This window comes from Euprymna scolopes, chromosome 43 (genome assembly GCF_053919585.1).
Source record: "Euprymna scolopes isolate OS-2025 chromosome 43, ASM5391958v1, whole genome shotgun sequence".
In the NCBI taxonomy this organism is placed as follows: domain Eukaryota; kingdom Metazoa; phylum Mollusca; class Cephalopoda; order Sepiida; family Sepiolidae; genus Euprymna; species Euprymna scolopes.
Genome location: NC_136524.1, coordinates 11808739 through 11833851, shown reverse-complemented (window position 1 = coordinate 11833851; position 25113 = coordinate 11808739). Strand labels below are relative to the sequence as shown.

Genomic DNA, 25113 nt, shown 5'->3' with positions numbered 1-25113 from the left:
TTTTTTTTGTTTTGTTTTTTACAATCCGTGAGATTTCAATATTTTAGCACCGGGCGTAATTTATTTCTTTGAAATATATTTAAAACTTCAAGTTTTTTTGGTTTTTTTTATAACAATTTAACTGTAAATAATTTACATGACAGGTTTGTTTTACTATACACATAGATTCGAAAAAGTTTAACAAATAAATGTTATCAAAGGCAAGATAAGTTACTAAGGATGCATGGGATAATATTACGTTTCATTTTGTTTTCGAATTTCTGATTATACTATTATATACACAAAATATAAATGGATAAAATAACATTGCGCAATTATTAAACATTATTAAACAAATAAAACAAATGGTAAATATGAAGATTCTTTCTACCTTCAACCAATCCTTTAAAATTAACCCTTTTATAGGTTTTCTGTTTCATGTTTAGAATTCCGGCAAACAAGTAGTTTAAAAAATATGAAGAAATGTTAATTCAAAAAAGGTTTTGGGGGTGCTGAAAACAAAAATCACGTTTAAAATTCCGGAAAACAAGTAGTTTCAAAAATATTAAAAAATGTTAGTTTAGCACCCACTTTATGATCACCTTTTGTTTCAGGAGGAGGATGGTCAGCATACAATGAATACAATTTCACATAAACTGCGCACCCACCTTTTGGGGAGGAGGGGGATACCCGGCATGATCAATTTCATGTACACCAACCCCAAACAAAAAAAGCGGGTGCTCATTTTACGCCGAATTGTGTCCAGTGTACGTTGATCTCCTTCCTCCAAAAAATGTGGCCATAAAGTGGGGGTGCTCATTTTGCATTATATTATTATAGAAAAATGGTCCCCCACTTTTTAGAAACTAACATTTTATCAAATCCTGGAATCTACTTGCATGCCAGTTTTTGTTTTTTTTTACGTTATTTTCGTTTTCAGCATCCCCCAAAACCTTTAAAAGTGGTAATTTTAAAGGATTTTTCGAGAGTGGATATATTCTTTATATTCACCAAAAAAGAAATAATGCAAGATGAAGTTTTACAATGAGTAAAGGCGTATCATTTTATGATTTATAATTAAAAGTGTTGAATACAAAATATAATTTTGGTTAATTATTTTTACATTGGGGAGGGGGGGGTATTTTGTAAATATTCTTCCACCTTATGATTGAATAAAAAAAAATAGCGTGAAAGTTGAATTTAACCTGAAAACATTAATTACAAATAGCGTGGTAACAAAAATGCATAAGCATCAAATTTTAAAGTAAATATTGATCTAGGATGCATATGATGGCTGAACGTGACACCATCGTGAAATTTTTAAATAGTTTTTTCAAGTTAAATTCATGTTTTACGATATTTTTTTTCTTACGTTGTAAGGCACAGATTAGTTACTAAACACCCTCATGCTACCACCGGGCAATGCTGATTAATGGATTCTGCTAGTAGATAAATAAAAAGGATATAATAAGTAAAAAAGGGAAGATAGATAAATACCAAAATAAATAAATATACCGGAATAAATAGGTAAATGTGTAAATAAATAAGTGAAGAAATAAAGACGTGATGTATAAGAGTATAGAATATAAAGTATGAAAATATGGGAGGAAAGAGAATATATATATGAAAACATAAGATAAGGGAGATGATAAGTAAAAAAAGTAAGTAAATAAAATTAAATAAGATAAAGTAAAATAAGTAAAAAGAGAAATGGGTTAAATAATTAATCAAAGTTAGTAAAATGGATATAAGCTATATTCTTAGTTATATGGTTGATGGAGTAATTGGGAGTTTACATGAGATTGAACAGGTATAAAGGGAATGTGGGGATTTAATGAATATATGATTAGGAGTTAAAGGTTGTAATAGTTCAGATAAGTTTAATTATCAATTAGGTAGTTATTGGAAAGTAAATACTTGAATTACTACTTTAGGTTGAAGTACTTGAATTTAGTGTCAAATGTACTAGATTTCATCAGGTTACAAGTTAACATATGTTCCCTCCTCTACCCCCCCCTTTTTTTTTTTTTTTAGCTATCTTCAATTTTCAACAAGCATCTGATCACATATGCTAGAAGTGTTTAAACTGCCTGCTGTATTTCTATGTGAGTTCTAACATGCCCGTTTTAGCCAACTAAACCACAAACAAACAAATCACCACAAAGAAGAAATCATTATTTATCTATGAACATGCATCTGTTTGTGTTTGGTACATAGGTCATGATGGTCTACTCTGAAAACTTAGGAAAAATGTTAATAGGGATTTCAGGTAATGCATAAAAAGGTAAAAAAAGATTTATTTACTAATAGGGATATGAAAAACGGTTTTTAAAAATGTTTGATACTCGTTATGTTGAAGTTATATTTTTAAGACAACAACCAAAAGAGAAACAGACCAATTTATTTTGTAGCCTAAGAATAAGTGAAGTTAACCGTTTTCCTGATTGGTTTCCAAATTCCATCATGCAATCATCACAACAGTAACAAACTTTTAAAAGAAGGTGTTTGAAAAAAGATTATGAAACTGTCTGTTTGATGGTGTCAAGCTTTTATAATGTAAGTTATTATTTAATATATATGAAAGAGTTTCATTTCCAAACAAAAAATGGTATTTTGAGAACTTAAAGTATTTTGGGGTTTAAATAGGACTATTTCAGTAGAACTACTTTGAAATATATGGTTATCTACTTTGAAATATATGGTTATCCAAAGTCCATAGTTGGTGGGTGTGACTATTTTAAACATGGATAGATTACAGAAAAACTTACAAAAAATTAGATATTTTCAGATTATGTTGAAAAGTGTGCATGTGAATTCATTTAATTTTTGAATATATATAAAGAATTATTTAAAAAAAAAATATCAAATAACTTTGATACTATGTTAATTGTTTAGCATTTTTAAAAATATATTTTTGCTATGAAATAAATTTGCTTATATTCCAGAAAAAGTGGTTTTGGTTAAGAAAATATCACCAGAAAAACTTTAAAATTTAGCAATAATTAGATTCCATGAACAAAGTTTATTTCTTAGAACTACACACCTGTGGAACTCTCTTCTGTTTGCCTGCTTTCCAGCCAACTACAATTTGATTGCTTTCAAGTCCAACGTAAACAAGTTCTTGATGAACTGTCCTTTTAAGTAATCCAATTTACAAAATCTCCACTACTTATGATTACTATGCAAAATCCCATTGACTAATGTATACCCATTAACCCTTATCCTCGAGTGGCCCCTGGGCTTTGATAAGTGGTGACTCCTTTGTAAATAAAAGATAAAGATGTTCTATGAACATCACCGGATTTATTTAACAATTAAACGTGGTATGGGAGTAGGCATGATAAGCACATCATCTGCCACAAACAGACACTCCTACCAAACTGACAACACAGTCCTTTGCAAGTGACAGAGAAGTTAACCTTTATTTATCACTTGAGTAAAAAGAAACAGTGTTCTTCATGACAGCTCTTGGTTTTTAAAATGAGGAATAGATAAATGGTGTTCAACAAAAATCTGTTATATATTATATTTTAAGTTGGATGCGGTGGGGGGGATAATTAGAACATTTTCAAAAATAGTTTTACTATTTTTTATAATTTGAATGTGTTTGAAAATACTTTTTTAATAGTTTATTCTGAAAATATACTTTAAATACTTTATTTTATTTTTTAAATGGTCTAATATATTTTCATAAATAGAAATTTAACACTATAGTAATAATGTATCCAATTATCCATTAGTTTATTGAAACTAGTGAAATTAAAAATTCCACCAAAATTCAAGCAGTTAAAAATGATGATGGACTGTTTGTTGATAAACACCATTTACAAAATTCCAATTTAAAAACCAGAACTCATCATCAAGTAGACTGCTTTTCTTTCACAAAAACTCCTCTACTTTAAAGTACCTGAAAATGTATTAGTTATGGTACATACAAATGTGTATTCAAAAGACAAATTCATAAAAATAAATAACTTAAAAATTCAGCAACAAATTAAATACAAAATATGCAATACATTTGTTAAAAAAATTAAATAAAAATGAACTTACTAGATCCATGACAGGTTTCATTTCAGGCTCTCCTTCCCATGACCACCCAGAGTTTGAACTATTTGGCTTTTTTCGTTTTGAAGGTAAATATTGCTTTTCCACTTTTTTCAAAGGACCTTCTTTTAAATCACAGTTTCTTTTTCCTAACTTGGGTTTTGATCTGATGTTAACAGTTTTTGTAGAGTCATTCTTTTGTCGAGTGTCCAATTTTTTTTTGTTTTGTACTGTTTGGTTCCCTCTTTTGTTTTTGTGTTGCTTGGGGGAATCTGCTGTGGTTGGAATAAAAGGCTGGCTGGGATGTGAGCTATGGATTAACACTTTCACCTCAGCATGTGGTACATGAATTGGAATGGGTGAAGTAATCATAAAAGGTTTTGACTGCACCATTGTTGATGAACGTGAATAACAGCTATCATTTGAATAACAACCTGTGGATAATAATTATTACAATTAAAACTAGAAAATTTTTTAAATAACATAACAATCAATAAAAAAAAATAACTAAAACAAAAAAAGATTAATATGGATTTGAGGCACAAATAATAAGCAACAGCAAAAAAAGGCACACATTTTGCCTTAACGCTGATGTTTTTACTTTTGGTTGAAATAAGAACAAAATAATAATTTTGTTTTTGCTGATATAAAAAAAAGATTTTGTTTAGAAAAAGTTTTATTAATAATAGTCTAAAAAATACCCAATTTTATTTTCAAACACATTTTGTTATATGCACATTTTTAATAGAAAAAAGTTTTATTTCCAAAAGGTTTTGGTTTTTAAACTTTGCAGATTTATAAAAATGTATACTAGATATTATTTTATTTTTTATAAAATAAAACATTTTAAAAATATACTGCCTTTGTAAATAATTTTTTTTGTTATTTAAATGAAAAAATCTGCATAGGCCAAGTTATAAATAATTTATGATTCAATTGGAAATTAAAAAAAAATTGCTGTTAAAATGAAATGTGTAATTTTAATAGTTAATATTTTAGGCTGCCTCAAGTACATTTGATATAAAAAAAATGGAACACATACATTAAATCCGTTGCCAGTCAAGTACGTCCACAGATAGCGTACTGTTGCCACATCTGGGCAGGAGCTGCTAGAAAGAACTTATCCTGCTTTGATAGAGTTCAAAATAGACTTTGTATCCTCGTAGGGGATATCCTTTTCTCTTTCCTTTCACAGAAGAGATGCTGCGAGTTTGTCTCTGCTTTATCGTTATTTTTATGGCAACTGCTTGACTGAGCTCCAATCTATGGTCCCCCCCATTACCAAACTTTCACAAGAAACACTCGTCTAGCAGAAAATACTATCAATAATTTCCCCCATTCTTTATCTGTGCCTAAACCTAAACGTAGATTCCATGAAGAAAGCTTCTTTCTTAGAACTGCACGGCTATGGAATTGTCTTCAGTTTTTCAGCTTTCCAGCTGACTACAATATGGTTGTTTTCAAGTCTAGCGTAAACAAGTTTTTGATGAGTCGTTCCACATAACTTAACAAATTTACCGAATTTCCATTACTAACGATTACTTTATTGTCCAATTGTCTACTGTACACTCTTTAACACATATCCTCGTGTGGCCTCTTGGCCTTGATAAGTGATGATGCCTTTGTAAAAAAAAAAAAAAAAAAAAAGAGGAATGATTAAAACATTGTTGCAAACTTGGTTAAGAACACAGTTAAACAGTCATCGCAGGCTTACTTTGAAAATTAAAAAATAGCAATTATATACTTAATTATTCAGATTTATTAAAAGACATTAATATAGTAATATTAACTGGTTTTGCCAACTTGCCATCGAAGTTTACTACTTGAAATAAATAAGTCATAAGTATTTTGCAGACATAAGACTAAAACTTTTGTATTTATTTGTATAAATATGTAAACATTAACAACTTGGCAATGTTGGTACAAATTTATTCATTTTTTAAATAAAATTTTAATGAAATCAAAGAAAAGAAGAAATTAAGAAAAATATGGCATCATTAACAGAAGAAAGGAAGGGAAAGAGATAGAAAGAAAGCAAGTCAGTCAGCCACTCACCCGCATCATTCCCTTCTTCCTTTTGCCAATGAGTAAGAATTCTAGAAGGCAATGTTCACTTATTTTTTTTTTATTAAATAATTTTAATTACTATTAATATTGACAAAATTATTGCATATATAGAGACAAAATAGGACAATACAATTACAAATGTATAACACCAAACATAACTGTTTGAACATAGTTACACAAATTAGGCACTCAAATGATTCATCAGTATTATATATTTCAGAATATTATGTTGTATTATTGATTTAAATAACAGTAACCCATATTGATGGTAATATAGGATGAATGTGTTGTATTAGTTTTGATGAGTTTGGAGAATTGCTTCTTTTTATGCTTCCTCATCATCCACCCAAGGTGAATTGGTGCCATTGGGACTTTGATAGATGGCACTGGAGATCATGGAGACAGTATATGATGAAAATGCCCTCAAACCCATGATGAGCAGAAAGGCAGTGCAATGAGCATTTTGTGGCCACCTGCTGGTGGATCAGTGTCTCATACGTTGCCAAAGTCATGTAGGATGAACCTAGTTTTCAGGACCAAGTGGAGAAACTTGAACGATTGTACATGTTGATGGAGAGTGGCGAGTGTGATTTAGATTCAATAATGGAATCAGATTGTATATTAACTGAGAAAAAGGATGAACTGCCAAGGACATCCAAGACCACCCAACTATCGATAAACTATCAGCATATGCTAAGTATAGCTGGGACATTTGTTTCAGCTGATTAAATGGGGTCTTGGGAGATGCACCTCAGTGCTGTCTCAGCTTGTCTGCCAATATTTGCAGCTGCTAGCCATCCGAATCATTTGAAATCATTTTGTCTATATCTCCAAAAGATGTATGCCTTGAAAAACGAAAATCCTGATGTATATCAGAAGTTCCACTCTGAGTTTCACATAATCCAACTGTGTGCAAAGGTGAAGTTGAATGTAAACAAGGTGAATATTACCTAGGCAACAACATTTTCTGGGAAAAAGAACAACTTCTTGTCAAATAGGGAAAACAAGGAGGCACTGATGCAGCATGGAATGAAACAGAAAAGATGTGATGTTATTCAAGCAGAAGGTGATGAAGATATTGAAACAGAAAAGATGTGATGTTATTCAAGCAGAAGGTGATGAAGATATTGAAACAGAAAAGATGTGATGTTATTCAAGCAGAAGGTGATGCAGATATTGAAACAGAAAAGATGTGATGTTATTCAAGCAGAAGGTGATGAAGATATTGAAACAGAAAAGATGTGATGTTATTCAAGCAGAGGGTGATGCAGATATTGAAACAGAAAAGATGTGATGTTATTCAAGCAGAAGGTGATGAAGATATTGAAACAGAAAAGATGTGATGTTATTCAAGCAGAAGGTGATGAAGATATTGAAACAAAAAAGATGTGATGTTATTCAAGCAGAAGGTGATGAAGATATTGAAACAGAAAAGATGTGATGTTATTAAAGCAGAAGGTGATGAAGATATTGAAACAGAAAAGATGTGATGTTATTCAAGCAGAAGGTGATGAAGATATTGAAACAGAAAAGATGTGATGTTATTCAAGCAGAAGGTGATGAAGATATTGAAACAAAAAAGATGTGATGTTATTCAAGCAGAAGGTGATGAAGATATTGAAACAAAAAAGATGTGATGTTATTCACGCAGAAGGTGATGAAGATATTGAAACAGAAAAGATGTGATGTTATTCAAGCAGAAGGTGATGAAGATATTGAAACAGAAAAGATGTGATGTTATTCACGCAGAAGGTGATGAAGATATTGAAACAGAAAAGATGTGATGTTATTCAAGCAGAAGGTGATGAAGATATTGAAACAGAAAAGATGTGATGTTATTCACGCAGAAAGTGATGAAGATATTGAAACAGAAAAGATGTGATGTTATTCAAGCAGAAGGTGATGAAGATATTGAAACAAAAAAGATGTGATATTATTCACGCAGAAAGTGATGAAGATATTGAAACAAAAAAGATGTGATGTTATTCACGCAGAAGGTGATGAAGATATTGAAACAGAAAAGATGTGATGTTATTCAAGCAGAAGGTGATGCAGATATTGAAACAGAAAAGATGTGATGTTATTCAAGCAGAAGGTGATGAAGATATTGAAACAAAAAAGATGTGATGTTATTCAAGCAGAAGGTGATGAAGATATTGAAACAAAAAAGATGTGATGTTATTCACGCAGAAGGTGATGCAGATATTGAAACAGAAAAGATGTGATGTTATTCAAGCAGAAGGTGATGAAGATATTGAAACAAAAAAGATGTGATGTTATTCAAGCAGAAGGTGATGAAGATATTGAAACAAAAAAGATGTGATGTTATTAAAGCAGAAGGTGATGAAGATATTGAAACAGAAAAGATGTGATGTTATTCAAGCAGAAGGTGATGAAGATATTGAAACAAAAAAGATGTGATGTTATTCAAGCAGAAGGTGATGAAGATATTGAAACAAAAAAGATGTGATGTTATTCAAGCAGAAGGTGATGCAGATATTGAGATTGCAAAGGCAAACATAAGTATGTCTGCTTTCAACCCAACAAGCCTTATTGGAGAAGACACATTTTGTTCTCTTGCTGTTTCATAAAGATGATTTCAAATGGACTGCATCCTATTTCCGCTCTAACAAGGTAACATCATACATCTATAATAGTTCTCAAACAGGTGCTTGAAGCAGTTTGCAATGACCTATTGTTTCTGCATGCCTTTACGTGATTTGGTGATTTGGTGTTCAGGATTGAAAAAAGTTGAGGTTCCAGCAAATCATCAAAAGAGAAAAAATAATAAAAGACTGCTCAAAAGCATTCTTTCAACCAAAAGCAAACACAGAATGTTGTAGAAATCAATGATTCTAAGGCAATGATAACATTGTTCAATGGAAATCAGAAGGAATTTTAATTATATGACTGTTATACAATTCCTAACTATTATACGACTGTTATACAATTCCTAAATAATATACGACTGTTATACAATTCCTAACTATTATGTGACTGTTATAGAATTCCTAACTATTATAATAGTTAGGAATTGTATAACAGTCATATAATATTTAGGAACTGTATAACAGTCATATAGTAGTTAGGAATTGTATAACATTCGTATAACTAGTTTAGAAGAAGGAAAATAACGTTATGTACTATTTGGATTGTTCGGACTGTTCTCATGTTATTCTTACAACATCCAAGTTTAAATAATTCAAAGTATTAATCCTCATCTAGAAATGGGCAATATTGAGAATATGATTTAGAATTACCCAGTTATGGTTGATAGAACAAGAGCAAGCTTTTCCTGTCACTTGAAATTCTATACAAGATGCAATCAAAGAAGGTTGGAAATTACATCAGCCAAAATATTCAAGTTTGAATAATCCAATGCATTAACACTCATCTAAAAATTCCAAAACATCACACCAATCTTTTCCTATTAATCCAAACATTGCTTTCAGTTATCCTGGAAATTTTACTGCCATTGGAGTTAATCAATGCCGATTCAGAAGTGTGTTCAGAGATTATACAACTCTTGCTTCACTATCAGTTCTATCAAGATACTGACAAAAGTACTCCTTAAAATTTTCTTATCTTTGTATTGCGATGTACAGCATTTTATCATTATCTTCAGTTCAACATTAGTTTTACATGCTGTCATGTGTTGGACAGCTTTATGAAATTCACTTCCAAACTAACCTATCTCTGGCTATGTCTTTATTTATCCCTTTTAAGTACTTTTATTACTCTCTTTCATGTTTTTCTTGGTCTTATCATGAGAACTTCACCTGCTATGTTATGTGTTCTACATCTGTTAAGAACTCTCATCCATTCGTTCAATACTATCAAAGTCTTTTGTTCTATGCATATCTCCCTACTGTTCACATTTACTTTCCCACTGAAGTCATAAAAATTAAGCCTGAACACATTCATCATATTATTCTTATATCATTTTTCTCCATGCAACACATGTCCTCAATCCTCACCAACCAGGTTTCACTTTGATACATTATCACACTGTACAACTGCCAGGTAGACTCTTCCCTTGGTCAACTGTGGTAATGCTCTCTTGGTTAGAAGTGGTAGAAGTTCTCTGAATTTAATTTATCCTTTATTACAATCAAACTAGCACCTTCTCAAGTGGATAGCAACAATGTAATGAAATTTTACTTTCCATAGCTTTTTTCTCAGTCTTTAACAAGTAGGTCATCCATTGATTCACAGACAAGTACTAAATTATTAGCACACAGCATCTCTTACAATCATTCAAAACTCTCGACAATGCTTCTAAGACACAAATGAAATACAATGGACTCCATACTGCTGCTTTAGCATTAAAGTTGTCACTAAATGTGCTGTTAATTCTAACACAACTTTGAGTATTTCTGTACATTAATCAACCTTCACTAACTTAGTTTACAGAAAGTCTACAAGATAATCTCTCTTGGTACTGTCAAAGATTCTGAAGATGCAGGTTCTTCTTACCAAGGTACTTGTATTTGTCTCAGAATAAATATAGCACTGGTGGTACTTTCTCCTAGCATAAAGCTAAACTTCCTTTTATCTATGCTCATCTAACTTATTTACTTAAGCCTTGAGCCCCTTTAGTGGGGCATAGGCCATCCACAACTGCCTGCCAACGTCCACGGTCCTGGGCGATTTGCTCCAACTCCCTCCATGAGTAGCCGTCAGCTTAGCGTCTACCTCCAGGTCTCTTCTCCAGGTGTATTTTAGTTAGCCTCTTTTCCTGAGGGTTCCAGGTCAGGGCCTGGCGTGTGATATTCGTTTGTTGTTTCCACAGAGTGTGTCCGATCCATCGCCATCTCCTTCTGATCTCTTCTTCTGCTGATAGTTAGTTCTCTCCCAGAGATCTGCATTACTGATGGTAGTTGGCCAGTGGATTCTTAGCATTCTTCAAAGGCACGTGTTTATGAAAGCCAATGGTGGTCTTTGTTTTTCTCCACGTTTCTGCTCCATACAGTAGTACTGATTTGATATTGGAATTGAACAGTTGGATTTTATTTGCAATTCAGTAAATCCAGGATCTGATCCATCAAATTTAAGCTTCTATAATTACTTTTATCTGCCTCTCTCCTTTGTAACAATTTACAGCCATACTAAGTTCCAATTCTTTCAGAATAATCTTGTCTTTCAGAAGTTGATATTTCAAGTTTGTGCTCAATGCCTGATTCATTTCACTTTCAACACTTGTGACAATGCTTTAGGATTATGTTTTTTTTAAAAAAGAAAAACATTTACTAAAAAAAATGTTAAAAAACTGTTATACAGTTGATCTTGCCCTATTGATAAAAATTTTTATTTTAAAACAATTCTGCATTTTATATAAGAAAACCTTAAGAAAATTGAACAGTCACACACACAAACACACACACACACGCACACACACACACACAAGCTTAGAAATTGAAAAACAAAATATACAATATCAATCATCATCTAAAAGATTCAGGAACATTACAAATAATATGTACAAAAAATTTAATTTTCTAACAACCTGCACAGTTTTACAATATGAAAGTTTATTTCTGAATTTGTATGATTCGTGAATGCTGGAAAAAAAATTTTTTTCTAAATGACTCATGTCAGGCCAGAAGTTTCAATATACAGCAACTTATCTACATAAATAAAACAGTAGATGTATGTATGTGTGAAAATATTTAACTGATAAATTCTTAAATTATTGGTCACATGACATTGAAATTAACAGGAAATAGTAATCATACACTAAGGATGGTTTATAATGAGTAAAATCTTTGGATACATGAATAATGCATACAGAAATATGTTGGTAAGTTGAAATGCGAAATGTTCATTTCAACTTGCAGACATCATTTTTTACACAATTATGGTTATTATGTGTATTTTTTATTTTTGATTTATTAGCTGTCATCTATTAGACATAGAAGCTAAAGGCAACTTTCGATAGCAGCTATCTGGAATTGTTATTCATTAAAGAAACATTGAAAAAAATTTTAAAACACTTTAAAAAAAAATTAAAACTGTGCAAGCAATTTTCTTGCATTTGGTAACGGTTATTTATTGTATATTTTATTTATTTTCAATTTTTAGACTTAACTATACTACATATTTGCCAAAAAATTGAAACATTTTTTATGACACACAAGTCATAAACTGCTGCAATTAAGTAGACTCGATCTATTCTTTTTTTAACAAGTTTTTTTTTTTTTTTTTTTAAGTTGCTTTAACAGAACTTCCTTAATTCAATTTATTACACATTAATCTAAAGACGAGATTTCTTCAGTACTGACAAAACTAACTGAAATAAACTTAAGGGTGAACAGCCCATTTGTTTAGTGCCATTCATTGGGAAAAATGAGGATTCGAACACTACCCTAGTGATAATTGACAAGTCGGGTAATGTCTCTACTTAAAACGTCAGTGAGATAAAACGTACCGTGTCATGTAAAGTCATGAAAACATTCTTGTTAGGAAATAAAATATTTCACAGAAGTCATGTTTCTGAATTTTTTAGATGAGAATTGATAATTCCGTAAGGACCCGTGTCATTAGTGGATAAAGTACTTGATAAAATTCATTTGTAAGTTACATTCTTCTGCAAGTTCAATCCTCAGAGTGGGAGATAATCAGAATACAGTTAAGAATTTCTTAGAACTTCTACCGAACCATGGCATACGGAACAAGAGCATGCTATTCCATGGATTAAATAAAGGGTTCTGTTCCAAATTCCATGCAGATTCTGAGTTGGACAAAAAGATTCTCGAGTTCAACAAGATACACATGAAGAAACATTGTGAAAATAACACTCAAGATGAGAACAGTAATTTAAATAATCCAAATAATTCAAAGAAATCATCATTAAGTTTAGTTAAAAGAAAGATAATTTACCATTTGTGATTATTATTTTGCCTACTAAGTTGGATAAAAAGTGCTTTTATGGTGTATGCATGTTTAAATTCTGGGTAAAAACACATGTCTGCCATTTGTGTCTGCTTCCAGTTGGGAGAGGTTCTTTTTTTTTTTAAGTCAGGATTTCTCCTTAATGTTCTGAGGAAACTTCAAAAGATCTTCATTTTAAGGTTTGGGTGCTGTTTACAGTTCTATTAAAAACAAGTGTGCAAGCGGTTGGACCTCATTAATTTTCAACCTTACAGTAATGAATGCATAGATCTACTGGTTCCGGACATCTTAGAATTTATCTCGGATTCTTCTATAACAATGTAACTTGTATCTAAATCTCCTCAACCTAATTATATCTCTCCTTGAGTGAGCAACATCATAGACAATTTCCGACTTACAATAATGTTGCTGATATCCTATTAAGGAATTATATGAAGCTAAAAAGCATTTTTGCCAGATATGTGTTAATAATTAATATTTGGTACTATTCATTTGTAATTTTATTTTCCTGTTTTTTTCCTACATATATATATATATATATATATATATATATATATATATATATATATATTATATATGCATACAATAGCTTTCCCAATGTTAAACCTTTCTTGAAATGCATCACCTGCTAGAAAGAAATATATACCAACAAGGCATAAGCAAAAAGATTCCATAGAGATGGGGAGAGAATGACTTCGTGTACTCGCCTCACTTCACCTTCCTTCCATTAGCAACACCCGAGATAAACGTTTTGCATTTATGTTTAAATGTGTGTTTCTACCAATCATAAGTTAAAAAATGACCCCCACACACACAGACTTGGTCTGATGAATTGATTTCTTTTCCTATTTTCATTTTTTATGATCTTATATAAATAAACTAGCCTGGGTGCCCGGCATGCTGGGGTGTTTGGAGGTGTGTGTTGAGCAAAAAAAATTTTAAAAAGTGGTAGTAGGCAGGCTCGAACCCGTACCACAAAGGAGAAAAAGAATGTGAAAAAAATGTGCCTTTGCATCCATTGCCAAACCGGAAGTGACAAAAGTTTAAATTAAGGCTAGTCAATCGAAAAGAGAGGATGACTTTCGAAAATATCAGTGAAAAAAGTGACCCCCTCCTTGTAGAAAGGTACTCAGTTGAGGAGGAAGGAATTAATATTTTTAGCCAATTTTTCGATATATATCGTCTGAAAGATTGAGCTTCAAAACGATACCGATCTTGTAAAAATCGGTCACTTCTGTCAAAAGTTTTAGGCAGACATACAAACATGCATACATTTAAACAAACAGGTGAATAGGTGAAAATGTTTATCTATTTGAAATTTTTTGTCTCCTGTTTGAAAGGAACTCACGAATAAAATGTTTAATATTAAACATTCTTGTTTCAAGCATTCTTAGTAGCCAACTTTTCAGCTGGTCTAGAAAATAAATATTAGGTTGATAACTGGTTTCTGAACAGCTACTCATGATAATCTTAAAAACTCTGAACTGGATACACAGTATTACATTTCAACTTTGTTGAGAGTGTTCTGCCAGGCACCATTTAGATATACACACTATTGTGCACATTAAGTTCAAAAACACCAACATAAAAATTAAATAACTCATTACTGAAAATAGTAACTTAACTCGAAATCATGCTATTAATGGAACAAGAGACAAAAATTGTACACTGATAAAGATAAAAAAAATTAAATTTTGTTTAAATCCAAATTTTATGAAAATAACTAAAAAATAAATCAGTTATCATAAAATAAAACTTAAGGGTATTTCACTATATACCTATTTCCGCACACTAAACTGTCTGGTTTCTAATATCAATAATAATATCAATCACACAACTGAAAAAAAAAAAACTTGTAGAAAAACTAATCACATATATATTTGTTTGAATCTAATTCTTAAAACTAGGGTTGTACCGATTAATCGCCAAGTAATCGGTCACTTTGCCTGTTAATCGGTAAATTACTTTTCTCTTTCCTATTAAATTTAAATCATTTCATCACTGCCAGGTGATTCTCTTTCTCCTGATCACTAACAAATCAAACTGCTCTATTTCTCAAGTTGCCACTAAACCTAATCCGTTTCACGTAACTTAGAGAGGTCCTTGCTCTCCGCCCTTGACCCTAACAGACTCGAAAATCGATACCCATTAACAACCAAAATTTCCTAGGCATGCTCCTGATTAAAACTCCTAACCCATAACCAAGCTTCTAAGTAAATACTTACTAGCCATAGTCCTATACATTGACTTAAAGTAATCTATAATGAACAGCAACCATTAATATCTCTTTATTAAGAGATAGTATTGCAATAATCATTACACAAACTAAACCGGTACTCATTGAAATAAAAACTTCCGGATATTAAGAGAAAGGCGAAGTCATTCTCCTTCGTTGTAGTCTAAAGGCAACTTACTTAAATTGTCCAAAATTCCATGCATTCGTATACATTACTACTTATCCATCCATCTATATTTAACTATATTTACAACATATGCAATAACCTATATCTATCAGGTATAACTGTACTCCATATCAAATGTTCTCTTGTATCTATACTGAGCATATCTTATCTTTCAGTCTTACTAAATATTCGGTTTGGGCACCAAATCAGAATTTCTAATAACAAGTAAATCATACCCTAACACTTTATCCTTATCCTAAACCTACTAAACCATATCTAATCATCCATTCCTAAACTTACAAAACTATATCTAACCATACATTAACTCGTCTCTCTCAATCCAATACTGTAGCAAATTTAGCTGCTTTCACAGCACAAATTTTTACCTATACCCTCTCCCAGTAACAATGGAAATGGAAGCATAGTAATGCCCTTTTTTAACCAGGTTACCTACTAAAACCAGCCCATATATCTATTTACCAAATTACACATGACTCAAAACTTACTGTTTTACCCGTACTATATTGCACTCGCATCTCATGCCCTGCTATCATCTAAAATATAGTTTGGGCACAACTCGTAGTTCAATTCTTAACACCTACTCACACTCTAATATTATACTAGACTCAAGCTCACATGAATAAAAAAAAAAAAAATAATAATAAAAATAAAAGGAAAAAATAAAAAAATATATATATACAAAAGAGAAAGCCTCAAACCATATTATCTCCTCCTAACAAGCCTCCTTACAATCATAGTTGCTTACACTGCATGAGCTCTACTCAACCTCTTTATCCAGTAACAATGAAATAACAATGTCCCTAATCCACTTTGAGGAGTGTAACTATTTTAGCAGATATAACCTCTACAAACTAACCCAATAACATTAACTAACCACGCGGGGTCGCAGAAATACCTGGATTAGAACCCAGGTGCGGAGCAAACCCTCTCAGTGGTGACGGACCCAGTAGATCTTTCCAGATCATCCGTCTAGGAGAAGGAAAACTCTGAAACCAAACCAAAGAGGAGGGAGGCCTCTTCAGTCTTGGATGACAACCTTCATAGAGCTGGTGACTCAATCAAATTACCGGTTTGCAAACCTAAAATGCTTAAGGAGTAGATAGGTCCTGCCTATCGCCCGGCTTCCATACTCCTTCTTTGCCTATTAGTCAGGCGCAGAGATACTATCACAGTGATTCGACAGAAACACCCAGTGGTAGATCTTGTTTCTTGTCTAGGGCAATGAACGCCGTTTCCCCACTCCCGACACACCCCACCCCTAAAGCTGGGCACTTGAGAATGCTTGAGTACCATATATGCCTGAGCAATTAGATTGGGTTGACCTTCCTCCGATGGGTTGAGGGTACCGGATTGACAGTTACTGGCTGCTGTTTCCGATTGGTAGTACAGGAGCCCTAACTCTTTGGTAGCGCTTAGAGCGGCTGCTCCATCAACAGTTGAATAATATCGGGATGTTTGCAGTGCCATGGCGTGCATGGAAAGGGACCCTGCACTCATCCCCGGTGGGCTTTCCTGAGGCCACAGTCCTAGTTGATGGAGGGTCAGCTGATGGTCTACTTGTGATGCATGTGTGATATTCTGCATAACCTCCTGTTCGGCTTCCCCTAACCCAACTGAAACTCGTTAAAAAAAACATGATGACAGTACAATCTAAAAATAAGCTTAAACCAGGCTTAGGGTCAAACAAATCCAACTTGCCTCCTCCCTTGAGGCTTGCATTCACAAATATCCGTGGGCTTAGAACTAATTTAGCTGATGTTGAAGCATTTCTCCTAACAAATACCCCGGATATCTTAGCACTAAATGAGACTAACCTACACTCCTCCATCCCCTCTAACTACTTTAACATGCCTGGATATCTCCCACTCTGCCGTAAGGACTGACAGACATATGCACGGACTTGGAGTTTACATTCGTAATACCGTTCCCTTGACTAGAGAAACAAACCTAGAAACGGATGATCAAGCCTTTATGTGCTTTAGACTAATCATGCAACACAACATTAGCTACTTTTACTTTCTCTACCGCTCTCCCTCGACCCAAGACTGCACCATAATAAACAAAGTATCTGACAGCATAGACACAGCACTCTCCTTCGACACTAGCGCCCAAGTACATGTATTTGGCGACTTTAATGTCCATCACAAAAACTGGCTTGGATTCTCTACTTACACAGATGCAGCAGGCAGCGCAACTCATAGCTTCTCTGTATCTCACTCCCTATCACAAATTGTTACTTTTCCAATCCGCTTCCCTGATCAGGAAGAACAACACGCATCACTATTAGATCTGTTTTTGACCACAGTTCCTGATGATTGTGTAACGAAAGCCGACAGCCCACTTGGGAACGCTGATCATGCGGTGATAATGGTTGAAATCGCCCTAAACTCTAGACCCAAAACTGAAGAGCCAGTGCTCAAAACAACGAGATATTATAAAAAGGCTGACTGGGAAGCTATCAGAGATCTTATCAGAGACGCCCCATGGGGAAATATTTTTTCTCTTCCTGCTGAACAGTGTGCAACCGAGACCACTGAATGGTTCAAAACTGCAATCGAAGCGCATGTTCCCATGCGGAAATTCTATAGCAAGCTCCACTCTCCCCAATGGTTTACTTCGACTTGCGCAACTGCCATTGCTCAAAGGCAGCATGCATTCCGCAGGTTTAATCGACATAAGTCCAGTTCAAACAGACAGAAGTACATAGAAGCTAGAAGAAACGTTAAGAAAGAAATAGCGACAGCTAAGAGGGAATTTACGGAAACCACTAAAAAACGCATCGAAGCACAAAAACTAGGAACTCGTGACTTCTGGAAAATCTACAACAGTGTAGTAAATAATGGGCAATCAACAATTCCCCCACTAACCAACAATCACGAGGTTCTTTGCTCAGCAACCGAGAAGGCTAACATGCTTGCCGGTCGGTTTGCCTCAAACTCCACACTGAACCCTCTAAACCACCCCCTACCTCAATTTCCTATGCGGACAGACGCCACACTAGACGATCTGAAAATCACCCTTGCTCAGGTGCATGCTATCATAAAAAACCTTGACACTTCCAAAGCATGTGGACCCGACCTCATCCCAGCTGTGCTATTAAAAAAGTGCTCAGCCGAAGTAGCTCCAGTTCTCTCCAAACTCTACAACAAATGCCTTAATGAATCTTGCTTTCCGAGCTGTTGGAAAACTGCTTCTGTAGTACCAGTATTCAAGAATTCTGGCGAAAGAACTGACCCATTAAATTATCGCCCTATTAGCCTCCTCCCACTTTTTGCCAAAATATTTGAGACCTTAATTAACCATGCTCTAGTCCAGCACCTTACAGATGCTAAACTTCTGACCGACCATCAATATGGATTTAGACAAGCCCGTTCCACGGCAGGCATCCTCACTGTAATCTCTGAACGCATATACCATTCACTGGACAAAGCGGGAGAGGGCAGAGCGGTAGCTCTAGATATATCTAAGGCTTTTGACAGGGTATGGCATGAGGGTCTCCTCAGGAAGATTAGATCTTACGGTATCACTGGTAGAATACTTAACATAATTAAATCCTTCTTAGATAAGAGAAAAATCCAGGTTGTCCTCGACGGTCGTACATCTAAACAATATGATATAAATGCGGGAGTGCCCCAAGGATCTATCCTTGGACCTCTGCTGTTCCTGATATTCATAAATGACCTCCCCGACAAGATTGCCTCTGAGATGGGTATATATGCTGATGACACCACACTCTATAGCAGGCACGACAGGAAAACAAACGAACATATATCTAAAGTAATGGCAAAAACACTAGAGGATGACCTCCAATCAGTAGTGAAATGGGGACAAAAATGGATGGTAACGTTCAATGCCACCAAGACAAAACTGGTTTCATTCAATAATTACAAGAAACCTTCTCTACCGCCTATAGCAATGGCAAACGACTCTTTATCTGAGAGTACGTCTCTCAAGCTCCTTGGCCTAACGTTCACAGGAAACATGAGTTGGAACAATTACATCGAGGGCATTGCCAGAGCTGCTGCAAGGAAGGTAGGCTCTCTCTACCGTGCTAGAAAGCTACTAACACCCGAAAGTATCCTGTACCTCTATAAGGCAACCATTCGCCCATGTATGGAGTATTGCTGTCATATTTGGGCTGATGCATCGGCTACTAGTCTCTCGCTCCTAGACAAGGTTCAAAAGAGTCGCAAATCTGATAGGCCCTAAACTGGCATCAAAGCTTCAGCCTCTGTCCCATCGACGAAACGTTGCATCCCTCTGCCTGTTCTACAAGTATTTTAATGGTGAATGCTCTGATGAACTGCAAGCACTTGTATCTCCACGACGTGAACATCCTCGACAGACCCGACAAGCTGCAAAATCCCACCCCCACACTGTAGAGATCCCTAGATGTAAAAGATCTTTCTACTCCAATAGTTTCTTCCCCAGAACCGCTAGACTTTGGAATTCCATTCCAGATCACTGCTTCCCCAACTGTCCTGACATGCAGAAGTTCAAGTGCAACGTGAACCAACATCTTGCTGCCCAAATTCCTACAGTGTCCCGTAGTTGTTTCCCCTGATAGTAGCCCCCTACACCAAAGTGGCAATGTGCCTTGTTTGGGGTGAAAATGTAATAAAAAAAAAATTTTTTTAAAAAAAAAGATAGCTTTGACACATTAACATAGTAAATGCTAATTTAACTTGACATTTAATTAAGTGTCTGGTCACTATTATGGCTTAACTAAAATTACAAAATGCAAAGTACAACTTACAATTCTTAAATGATTAGATAAGATAAAAGAAATTACAAACCAACTACAAAGTACAAATTGTAATTCTTTAAGTGAATAACTATAAGCTGAAGTTCTGCACCTTCTGCTACTTTACTTCCTCTTCTATTTTTGCTGCCTGCCTCCTCTGCTCTCATCATCTCCTCAGTATTTAAAGTTGAATACTTTTAAGTTGTAATGTAGAAACATTAGTTTTTCTATTCTCAGGACACAGCCTGTTCCTCATAGGTTCATACACCTTACCACCTGTAATAGAGCTGCTCACTCTCCACGGATGAAGGTGGTGCACTTAAATATTTTGAAGCCAGTTTACTCAGCATTGATAAGGATTCCTATGTCTTGTTCCACCACTGAAATGGATCATCACCTCTTGCGATTAGTTGTAAAGCTACACAATGATCAAGTTCTTTTGTGCACTTAACCATAAGGAATTTACTCCTTTTGAGTTTAGATTGTGATTCTTGTATTTCTGTTGTAGTTGCAGTCTCCAGGTTTAACTCAGCTTCTACCTGCTCTAAGTTTTGATTTGTTACTGTAGGCTTATGCAAAGCTAATTCATCAATGGGGCTAACAAATAAAGGAAAATCAAATGATGCAAAATAAAAATTTACAGAATTTTTTTATATAAAAACAAGGAATACAAAAGATTTTCTTTATTCCATGAACTTTCAAGAATTAGCCGTTTTTTTCAGAGGATATATAATTTTATCCCAGGTGAATATTTTCCAGAGGTGCAGCAACCAATGAATTTTTAATAATGACAACAGAATATTCTTTTTATTATTTTAATTTTCGAGTATATATCCGACAGACACAGTTAATCAATTGAGAACCACATCACTACATCTAAAAACGTAAGATATTATTATGCTTTTTTTTGCTTTTTTTTTTTTTTTTTTTTGCATTTTCCTGGCATATAACTCATGAAAAATGCACTTTTTGGGGAAATTTTAAAATTTGACCTGGGTGATAAAATAATGTGTGGTCTAAATTCGGATGAAAATCAAAAAATTGTCGCATGCATATTTTCAACAACATTAAAAAACTTTTCCATGAAACAGATTTTTTATTTGAACCTTTTCAGAGCTTGTGACTTAGTTTGTTAGAAAAAAATATTTTGGGATTCAGATTTTGATTAATATGGCGTTTTCAGATCAGTTAATGGTATTGGAATGATTGAGTTTCCACATTTCATTATTGCATTGGCAACGCTGTGGGCCACTAAAGTTTAAAATTCTCAAATTTTTGTAACAATGAAAAAAATAATTGTCACAGGCATAAATCTGCAATTTAGCTAAAAAAAAAAAAAAAAAAAAAAAAAAAAAAAACACAAAGTTGCAATTGCAGAAGTCCAGAAGTCTATCTACAGTCTATCTTCCTTGCTTGGATGCCTCATTGTTTGTAATAGATAAGTAATATTTGAAATATGGCCTTTCTTTTAGGTGCCTTGAAATTTTTTGTCATGTTTTTAGGCCATTTTTGGCTAATTTTTCCCACAAATTAACTTATTGGCTACAAATATAACCACATGATGAGGTCTGAACTTGTGAGGGTTGGCTGAAAATAATTTTGGCTTCACATGGGAAAAATCTCTTCATGGAGGTTTGAATTTTGCTATTATAAATGATGCTCACTTTTCAAACCTCAAAAATGAAGGCTGAAATTGAATTTGAAATAATTGTACTTTTACTTCTAACTGTCTTATACTAGGAATGATGAAAACATTTTTTGTGACATTTTTATTGGGTTTTTGCCAGTTGGTTTCAAAGTTGCTATGTTGTAATTTATATGTTTGTGCTTCTTCACCCTCAACAGGGTAGTGTCTCTTGCTGATTCTGCTTTATAAAATATGTTTCTATGCCAATCTTTTAAAAATAATATTTGAATCATGGGTCTAGGTAAGTAGACATACCCAATCATTTAGATAGGATGAAAATCTTGTTTCCATTGATAACCTGAATTGTTCAAAAATGGTAAGGATTTCACTAAAGTCAGAAATACTAGAATTAGATTGGATAGCTTTGGACAGAAATAACCTCAAAGCTAAAATTGTAGGTATTATCATTGATATGGTTGATGTTCTGGGACTTGCTTCTTTGGTGATTTTTTCAAATGGACTCAGGAACAGAATATTTTTTCAAACAAGTCTCCATTGGTAAGTTGTTAAAGTAGGAATTTTATCAACAGCAGACATTACAAGAGCTTTTCATTGTTCTTAATTTATTTTCAACATATATGTGAATTCCACCATATGATCAAATCTTGAATGAGTTTGTTTTTCCAAATTAAGCTGATCTCGTATTTCAGTTAATTTACTAATTGCTAATAGAAAGCAATTAAAGTGAGAAACTGTATTTCTGTTATCTGTAATAGCCTTAGTTACAACATATGATAGTTATTTTAAATCACATTCTCTGACATTAGCAACTATATTCGTTCCTGAATTCCGCAAGACTAAGAAAACTTTATTGAAGATTTTATACTCATCCAGAACATTGTCCAATTCTTCTCTTATTCTAGCACCTGTGTGTGCACCAGGGAATGGAACAACTCTAAGCACAGCTCTGCCTGGTTCAAAATCATTTGAAAGCCAATGACCTGTCAAACTCATAAAGGGAGCATTATCTGTTGTAGCTGTCCAAATGTCTGTAGTTCATAAAATGCTGTTAGTTTCAGAGACAGTTGAATTTTTGTTTTATTTTTGAAAATATATCAAAAATTATTTTGTTCAAATTACAACATTTTATTAAAAAGCACTTCACTACAAAGTTTTGCAATTAGCATATTAAATCCAATGTCAGATATTACAAATAATGCTTGAATATCAACAGCATTTCTTTTATCAGATAATGTATCTCTTGTGGTCATTAATATCCAAAACTTTCTTTTTTGGCCAATATTGACTCTGTAATAGTTTGGTCCTTTGCCGGAAGCTTGTAGTTGCTGCCACGTGTTTCTGGAATGTCTGTCCCTGAATATTGTTGTCAATACTTAGTTACTTTTTACATATTTAAATTACATATGTCTAATATCTAATTAGTAATTTATCTCAATAAAATATACATTATCTGAACCAGAAAAATATAAGTTTATATGTAGCAAGAGTCCAAAAATGAGGAACAAGAGTATGACTGATGAAGAATGCTTTATTTTTGGTTTTCCCATCATCACAATTTACTGTACAATTCCTCAACAAGAAAACTGAAAGATGAAGCAATAATTTTCTTTAACAAATGATTTAAAGTAAAAAAAAAAATAAATAAATAAAAATAAAATAAAAAATAGTACTAATTTGACAGGAAAAGAAAGGAGGGAAATTTTTCATATGTTTAAATCTATTTGCCTCAAATTCAGTGCAGTTGTAAAAGTTTGCATGTTAACAGCATGTTATTTATTTTTTTAAGAGAAATGCATCATGTACACCATATTTTCAAATAAGACATGAGTCTTATTTGAAAATATGGTGTACATGATGCATTTCTCTTAAATAAATTTACAGTAGTAAGCAAAAGAGGAAGTGAACTTGTCTTCATTTAAAATATAATATTAGTATCATTTATGACAAAAAAATTTGCTGATAAATCAGCATTAGAAAACATATTAATCAGCCAATTAATCAGTAATCAACCAATTTGATAATTGGTATATCCCTACTTAAACATAATCGTAATGTAAATATAGTGAAAGAGCTGTATAAATACAATTGCAGACGCCATTTGGAATTTAACATTTGTAAGAAACATGAATTTTACAGTGTATATTACTTATATTGGTTTAGATATGTAATCTATAAAATTGATTGGAATTTATAGTAAGTAAACACAAACTAAACATTTATGTAAAAAGACTGGCTACTTAAAATCAAATATCGATTTGTAAGGCGCAATAATATTTAGGTCTGATCCAGAAGCCCAACAGATTTACTTTCATATATTCAATACTGTTTATAAATAGTAAATGCTAAAGGTTACAGTTAAGTGAGCAAAGAATGCAAAAATAATTTGTACAAACATTATTAGTTTTATGTTATTTTTGTTAAATATTAACAATTTCTATTATTACTAGTGGGTGGGTGCCCAGCGTTGCCCATGCGCTGGACCCCCACCCCAATAAATCAAAACTTTTCTTTCAATTAAAATAGCAGAGTGCCTGTACGACCGTAAAAAAAAAAAAAAAAAAAAAAAAAAAAAGCCGGACTCAAACAAGAAAATCCTGAGTGCTTATGATGTCATCACATTGCAAAATAAGCATTTTAAATATAGTTTAAGTTTAATACACATGCGTTACTTGTGAAAAAAGAGACACAAAAACTGACCCCCATAGAATTTTTTAATCAAATAAACGTTTTTATGTTATAAAAATTAGTTATAACTTATTGTGTTATTAAAAGAAAAATAAATTAAGCAGTAATGATGAAAAAAAAAAAAAAAAAAAGGAAAAGCAATTTACTAGTAAATTTACTCGAAATAAGAAGAATGTTGTTTTAATTTAATTAACCACCGATAAAAAAAATGGCAAATAAATAATACAAAATAAAAAACAAAAAATATTTAAAATATCTTTTAATCCAGTTTCAATGCAAAAGAAAATAAAAACGTCCACCATAAACCTCTTCGTATGTTTTGCATACTGGAGCAACCTTTTTCAAATGTAACACTGCATTCTCATATTTATTGCTTCTGGGAAACTCAAAATAGGAGAAAATAACATTCTTGAATGAAGGTAATTCCGTTCCCTCCACCTGCTTTCACAATATGAAAAGATTTTTAAAAAATATATGAAATAAAGTTATTTTCCGATCCTAAACTGCTTCAGTCATTTCCAGAACTGACTATATACTCCTGCCTTAAAAATATGTATGAAATAAAGTCATTTTCAGATCGTAAATTGCTTCAACCATTTTCAGGACTCCATATACCCACCCTTTTAAAAATC

At 33.1% G+C, this 25113-nt stretch overlaps 1 protein-coding gene across 3 annotated transcripts in view; it reads right to left on the bottom strand.

The window, feature by feature from the left end:
• Positions 1-25113, bottom strand: part of LOC145268187 (uncharacterized) — a 141164-nt gene that overhangs the window by 77926 nt on the left and 38125 nt on the right. For all 3 annotated transcript variants that reach the window (XM_080123420.1, XM_080123421.1, XM_080123422.1), the window contains exon 3: positions 4030-4457. In XM_080123420.1, the coding sequence (XP_079979546.1) occupies positions 4030-4457 (428 nt within the window). The remainder of the gene's footprint in view (positions 1-4029; positions 4458-25113) is intronic.